The 7876-nt window shown below is 40.7% G+C and overlaps 1 protein-coding gene across 4 annotated transcripts in view; it reads right to left on the reverse strand.

The window, feature by feature from the left end:
* The window catches only part of Tfb4 (transcription factor B4), a 43493-nt gene extending 38846 nt beyond the window's left edge, over window positions 1–4647 (reverse strand). Inside the window, exons 1-2 of one of the 4 annotated variants that reach the window (XM_053777891.2) lie at window positions 4535–4620; window positions 1534–1591 (exon numbers count right to left, since the gene is read on the reverse strand). In XM_053777891.2, the coding sequence (XP_053633866.1) occupies window positions 1534–1557 (24 nt within the window). In that variant the 5' untranslated portion in view covers window positions 1558–1591; window positions 4535–4620. Of the gene's footprint in view, window positions 1–1533; window positions 1592–4534 lie in introns of all 4 variants that reach the window. The other 3 variants (XM_053777886.2, XM_053777905.2, XM_053777897.2) reach the window with 3 other exon arrangements.
* Between the last annotated feature and the right edge of the window lie 3229 nt (window positions 4648–7876).

Raw genomic sequence — 7876 nt, forward strand, 5'->3', positions numbered from 1 at the left:
TGGAGAAATATCACCCTAACAAAGCTGTTGCAAGCCGTGTCTGCAACATGTTCAATGACATTGTCTTGTCCCATTTTAGGCAAATCTTAAAGGGACACCAAAAACAGACCTCTCTGGACAGATTTTTTTTTTGTTTGACAGGGGTCCAGTGCCAGTAAAAGACAAAGAAGGGAAGTAACCCCGGATAGGGACTTGATACCTGTAGTCCTTATGAAGGGGGATTCCCCTTCCAACCAATAACCTCTCTTCCTCCCTCTCCCCTCCTTGCGTCTTTCATATGCCAACAAGAGTCTTCAATAAAGGTAAAAGTGATATTAAATGTTCACTGATCCATTTCATTAGTCCTTTATATTTATTTCTCATTGTTTTCTGTATGTAAAACTATAATTATTCTCTATAAAATGTATTTTTTGTTAATACTTTTGGGCATCTGAAACGGATTAATTGGATTTACATTATTTCTTATGGGAAATATTGCTTCAATTATCATCGAATTCAGTTTTCGTCAGACTTTCTCGAACGAATTAATGACGATAACCCAAGTTCCACTTTATTGATAAAATCTTAAAAATAAATAATAATGGCATCTGAAAATTTATACTAAAAATGGTAAAGTAAAATACCAAAACCTCCATTTAAAAAATGGAAAATGTTATACAGTACTTGTGGAAGCATACAAGATTATTAAAAGAGACACAGCAATGGCCAGATTAAATTTAGTATACATAGTATACATGTGTACCTGTAAGGTGCAGCCTGGGAAAGACTACAAATAGATCTGGAAAAGCGGCAAGATTGGTCTGACAAGTGGCTATTTGAATTTAACAACAAATGCAGTTATGTAAACTGAGGTACGGCAAAGAAGACCTGAAACAGAGTACAGGCTTGGGGGCCAAAGGCTGAAAACATCCCTCAAGGACCTTGGGGTTAGCAATGAAGCCCACACCAATTAAATGACCTCTGCAGCAAGCGCCCATGTAGCAAATCGAAGGTTAGATAGATAAAATATTCTGTTTGGATTTTTAACCCTTGAGGGTTAGCCACTCAGGGTAACCCAAGAAAAGGCAGCTCATCATTGAGGGAGGGTAAGGAAATGCCCAATATTTCCACCTTTGCCAGGGATTGAACCATGGACACTCAGCTTGTGAAGCGAAAGCGTAGCCTACCAGGCCATGGGCCCCTTTCAAGAACCCCAACAAGGAGTCATTCATAACACTATACAGGTGCTCCTCACTTAATGACCTACCTGTTCAATGACCGCTCGGACTTATGGCCAGCTCTCCAACCAATGTACGCTATGTGAATTTTACTTTTTTATTGCTTTTAATGCCTAGTTCTATTGTTAATATACTAAAAATGTAATAAATGGTACAAGGTGACATTAAAACAATATCTAAAGATGGCTGACACACATCCACTAGCAGTACAGTATGCTTGAAATATCAGGAAGGGGAGGCTCCTCACTTAACGACCAATTCAATTGCTGACCTACTCTTAGGAACGGAACTCAGTCGCTAAGTGAGGAGTACATACCTGCATATGGTATGTGAGGACCATCCTGGAATGCACCGCACCAGTATAGAACCCACACCTAATGAGGAATATCAAGAAAATTGAAAAGGTAAAGAGATTTTCAATGAGGCTAGTCCCTGAGCTAAGGGGTATGGGCTATGAGGAGAAACTAAAGGAGCTAAACCTGATGACATCAGTAGACAGAGGGACCAGAACCAACATAATAATGTAAAAAACACCAAGAGAAATTGATAGGATGGACAGGTATGGATTATCTGAGGTGGGAATCAGTTAAAAGCACAGTCAAGTCACAGGGATGTTACAAAATACCCCCTAGACAACAAAATGGTAGATAATTATCATATTCACGGGGAGCATCTGGGAAAATGTAAAGCATTTAGTCTTGATTCAAGGAATTAGAGCACTGATCAAATTTCTTAGATCGAGGCTCTCACTAGCACCAAGAAACCTTCTTTGTAAGGAATGAAGTGATAGAGGCAGGATCCATATATAGTTTTAAAAACATGTAAGATAGGCCTCACATAACCTGGAAGTTCAATAGTGGCCAGCAGAGACTTGTTACTGTAACTGATGTTCACAGTTGAGTTACTTTGGACATCATTAGAAAGAAGTCACTTCACTATTTTTGGGTTATCCTATGTAACAATAATAATAATATATCATCTTTATTTCTACAAGTACATGTACAAAGTATACAAGCCTAGCTGTCATCAATGGCATACTACTAGAAAGCCGCTTGTTATGCAGAGTATTTTGGGCAAATTAGGTAAATTTTGTCCCAGGATGCGACCCACACCAGTCGACTAACACCCAGGTACCCATTACATGTATTACTGATGGTGACCACACACAACCAGTGTAAGGAAACACGTCCAATATTTCCACCCCTTCGCCAAGAATCAAATCCGGATCCTTGCCGTGTGAAGTGAGAGCTTCAATCATCAGGCCACCGTAATTTACACATACATATATTAAACTCTATGGTAATTGTACTTATGTGTTTCTGGACCAATGGAAATAAGTAGCATTGACTTTTCTGAGTTATCCTAGGTAATCTACACATATGTTACTAATGTATGATAATTTTTTAATTGTATTCATGTGTACCTGTACCTAAATAAACTTACTGATTTACACAGTTGAGTTACATAGTTGTTTTAATTTTTAATGTTATACTCATGACTGATTTCTACTGTATCTTACAGCAAGGCTTTAAATAATAAGATATTACAATGGAAATAAGTCACTTCATCTTGACTTTTTCTTGGGGTTATCCTAGGTAATTTACCCACGTTACTACAAATACAAATGTTTATTTCTCTGTAAAGATTACAATGTGAAGTTTACATATTATGAAATATTGGTTATAATGAGTGGTTTACACATTATAAAATATTAGTATAATTACAAAGAGGGTCACTATCATGCCTAGCATGACTAGGCATTTTGGGCAGACTAATAATAATTCTAATTCTATATTGATACAGGTTATTGAGCATATTGATAATAAAGCTATGTAACTACATAACAGTTTGTAAATTTAGCAAAGAATGGTTTTGTCTTGGCATGATACAGAGTTTCTATTAAAGCTCCTATATTGGAGTATCTCAGGCAAACTTATGACTAGTTTAACATTTGTAAGGCAATAGCTTTATTTGAAATTTTATGTTTACAGTCATTTGGGTGAGTGTAAGTGTAAATTGGTGGTAATCACAGATATCGAGAGTAGGTCTAGTTTGTTTTTTTATGTGTGTATGATAGGTGGTTTTCATGTAGTTAGCTGACGGTGGGGTGTGTCAGGGAGATAAGATGTTTTTTAACAGTAGTTTTGAAAGTTACGGTTGTGTCTGCAGTTCTATAGTTTTCAGGCAGGGAGTTCCAGATTTTAGGCCCTTTAATGTATATTGAATTTTTGTATAGGTTTAGCTGGACACGGGGAATGTCAGAGATTTTTGTGCCTGGCGTTGTGCCTGTGGGTCCTGTCACAACTATAAAGAAAGTGTTTTAGTTCAGGGTTAGTATTGTAATTTATGGCTTTGTAAATGTAGGTTGCACAGTAGTAAGTGTGAATGTTCTGTACAGTGAGTAAATTTAGATCTTTGAAGAGTGGGGGGGAGGGGAGTGTTGCCTAGTATTGGATTGAGTGATAATTCTTACTTCAGCTTTGTTGGGTTATTACTGGCTTTAGGTGTGGTGCTGCTGTTGATCCCCAAGCACAAACAGTGTAGGTGAGGTAGGGATACATGAGTGAATAATATAGTGTGAGAAAGGCTGATTGTGGCACGTAGTAGCGTATCCTGGAGAGGATCCCAACCGTTTTGGATACTTTACTTTGTTAAGTGTTGGATATGGGTGCTGAATTTCAGGTTGTTGTCGAGGTGTAGGCCCAGGAATTTGCCCTCATTATGTTTAGCAATAAGAGTGTTGTCGATCTTAATGTTCAGCTGAGCAACACTTGTTCTGTTACAAAACATAATATAGAAGGTTTTGTCAGTGTTGAGTGTAAGTTTATTGGCTGTCATCCGAGTAGATATTTTTAGTAGCTCCTCGTTAACAATGGTGTTGAGTGTGGCAAGATTTGGTTGGGAGATGACCAAAGTCGTGTCGTCAGCAAAGAGAACTGGTTTCAAGTGTTGTGATACGTTGGGAAGATCAATGATGTATAAGAGGAAAAGAAGGAGACCAAGGTCACTTCTCTGTGGCACTCCAGTATCAAGTGGTCCTATTGAAGTCGTGTCTTAAATGGTGACGTACTGATACCCATTAGTAATGTAGGATTTAAAATATGCAAGTTACTTGCATGGCCTATTATTCCATAATGGTCAAGTTTGTGTAGTAGGATTTCGTAGTCTACAGTGTCTACTATGCAGAACAAGCAGCATGGGGATGGACATTTTTAGCTAAAGATTTCTATCCCCATGTGGTTTGCTCTGCATTATTGAGATCGCCTGTTTATGATTGTATTGCAACACGTTACTATGTATGATGATTGTATAATTACTTATGTGTATCTTCCTGTTACGTTTATTAGGGTCACTGGCGACTTACGCCGTATCTTCCTTTCTTTGTTGGGTTGATCAGGGCCACTGACAACGTATGCCGTATCGAATCCGACTTCCCGATGTTCGGGGAAGATATGTTGCCCAAAGCTGGGCGATGAAAAATAAGGAACAAAAATTCCCTTATAAATAGAAACAGAAACTTGAAGTTTTCAATTAGATGCGGTGGATCCCCTTGCCAAGCCCCGGCACATCGGGATGCCCACATCTCCACCTGAGTTTAGCAACCGGCTTCCCACCAAAGACCGTTAGAGAATTATCCGCGTCACATAGAGAATGAGGGAAATTTGTCACTGATGCTGTGGCCACATCGAGACGGTCACACTCGACGAAGGTGGAAATAAATTGATTGATTGGCTGTCGTTGTTGTGGGATTATTCAGGGCTACCAAAGCTAACACTGTTTTATGAGTCCTACCAGCCGGGAATAAATTTACCTGGAGAGAGTTCCGGGGGTCAACGCCCCCGCGGCCCGGTCTGTGACCAGGCCTCCTGGTTGATCAGAGCCTGATCAACCAGGCTGTTGCTGCTGGCTGCACGCAAACCAACGTACGAGCCACAGCCCGGCTGATCAGGAACTGACTTTAGGTGCTTGTCCAGTGCCAGCTTGAAGACTGCCAGGGGTCTGTTGGTAATCCCCCTTATGTGTGCTGGGAGGCAGTTGAACAGTCTCGGGCCCCTGACACTTATTGTATGGTCTCTTAACGTGCTAGTGACACCCCTGCTTTTCATTGGGGGGATGGTGCATCGTCTGCCAAGTCTTTTGCTTTCGTAGTGAGTGATTTTCGTGTGCAAGTTCGGTACTAGTCCCTCTAGGATTTTCCAGGTGTATATAATCATGTATCTCTCCCTCCTGCGTTCCAGGGAATACAGGTTTAGGAACCTCAAGCGCTCCCAATAATTGAGGTGTTTTATCTCCGTTATGCGCGCCGTGAAAGTTCTCTGTACATTTTCTAGGTCGGCAATTTCACCTGCCTTGAAAGGTGCTGTTAGTGTGCAGCAATATTCCAGCCTAGATAGAACAAGTGACCTGAAGAGTGTCATCATGGGCTTGGCCTCCCTAGTTTTGAAGGTTCTCATTATCCATCCTGTCATTTTTCTAGCAGATGCGATTGATACAATGTTATGGTCCTTGAAGGTGAGATCCTCCGACATGATCACTCCCAGGTCTTTGACGTTGGTGTTTCGCTCTATTTTGTGGCCAGAATTTGTTTTGTACTCTGATGAAGATTTAATTTCCTCGTGTTTACCATATCTGAGTAATTGAAATTTCTCATCGTTGAACTTCATATTGTTTTCTGCAGCCCACTGAAAGATTTGGTTGATGTCCGCCTGGAGCTTTGCAGTGTCTGCAATGGAAGACACTGTCATGCAGATTCGGGTGTCATCTGCAAAGGAAGACACGGTGCTGTGGCTGACATCCTTGTCTATGTCGGATATGAGGATGAGGAACAAGATGGGAGCGAGTACTGTGCCTTGTGGAACAGAGCTTTTCACCGTAGCTGCCTCGGACTTTACTCTGTTGACGACTACTCTCTGTGTTCTGTTAGTGAGGAAATTATAGATCCATCGACCGACTTTTCCTGTTATTCCTTTAGCACGCATTTTGTGTACTATTACGCCATGGTCACACTTGTCGAAGGCTTTTGCAAAGTCTGTATATATTACATCTGCATTCTTTTTATCTTCTAGTGCATTTAGGACCTTGACGTAGTGATCCAATAGTTGAGACAGACAGGAGCGACCTGTTCTAAACCCATGTTGCCCTGGGTTGTGTAACTGATGGGTTTCTAGATGGGTGGTGATCTTGCTTCTTAGGACCCTTTCAAAGATTTTTATGATATGGGATGTTAGTGCTATCGGTCTGTAGTTCTTTGCTGTTGCTTTACTGCCCCTTTTGTGGAGTGGGGCTATGTCTGTTGTTTTTAGTAACTGTGGGACGACACCCCGTGTCCATGCTCCCTCTCCATAGGATGGTAAAGGCTCGTGATAGGGGCTTCTTGCAGTTCTTGATGAACACGGAGTTCCATGAGTCTGGCCCTGGGGCAGAGTGCATGGGCATGTCATTTATCGCCTGTTCGAAGTCATTTGGCGTCAGGATAACATCGGATAGGCTTGTGTTAACCAAATTTTGTGGCTCTCTCATAAAAAATTCATTTTGATCTTCGACTCTCAGTCTGGTTAGCGGCTTGCTAAAACCTGAGTCATATTGGGACTTGAGTAGCTCACTCATTTCCTTGCTGTCATCTGTGTAGGACCCATCTTGTTTAAGTAGGGGCCCAATACTGGACGTTGTTCTCGACTTTGATTTGGCATAGGAGAAGAAATACTTTGGGTTTCATTCGATTTCATTTATGGCTTTTAGTTCTTCCCGCGATTCCTGACTCCTATAAGATTCCTTTAGCTTGAGTTCGATGCTTGCTATTTCTCTGACCAGTGTCTCCCTACGCATTTCTGATATATTGACTTCTTTTAGCCGCTCTGTTATTCTTTTCCGTTGCCTGTAAAGGGAGCGCCTGTCTCTTTCTATTTTACATCTACTCCTCCTTTTTCTTAGAGGAATAAGCCTTGTGCATACATCGAGTGCCACCAAGTTAATCTGTTCTAGGCATAAGTTGGGGTCTGTGTTGCATAGTATATCTTCCCAGCCTGGAGTTCATTACCTTTGTAAATTGTGAGTTCATTACCTTTGTAAATTGTGAGTTCATTACCTTTGTAAATTGTGAGTTCATTACCTCTGTAACTTGCTCAGCTATCAAAACTTTGGAGTCCAATTATGTACCTCTGTAATCTTTTGACTACCGCCCACAGGATGGGTATGGAGTGCATAATAAACATATTAAACTAACTAAAAACTTCCCAGCTTATATCGGTTAGGACTTGGTTTACTTGGTCCCACTTTATGTTTTTGTTATTGAAGTTGAATTTGGTGAATGCTACCTCGTGACTAGTCTCATTTTGTCGTTCTGGGGCTCCACGCATACATGTCTGAACCTCAATTATGTTGTGATCTGAGTATATTGTTTTTGATATGGTGACATTTCTTATCAGATCATCATTGTTAGTGAAGATGAGGTCTAGTGTATTCTCCAGTCTAGTAGGCTCTATTATTTGCTGGTTTAAATTGAATTTTGTGCAGAGATTTAAAAGCTCGTGTGAGTGTGAGTTTTCATCAGAGCTGCCTCCTGGTGTTATTACTGCAACAATATTATTTGCTATATTCCTCCATTTTAGGTGCCTTAAGTTGAAATCCCCCAGGAGCAAGATGTTGGGTGCAGGAGCTGG

Source organism: Cherax quadricarinatus, chromosome 1 (assembly GCF_038502225.1).
Source record: "Cherax quadricarinatus isolate ZL_2023a chromosome 1, ASM3850222v1, whole genome shotgun sequence".
NCBI lineage: Eukaryota > Metazoa > Arthropoda > Malacostraca > Decapoda > Parastacidae > Cherax > Cherax quadricarinatus.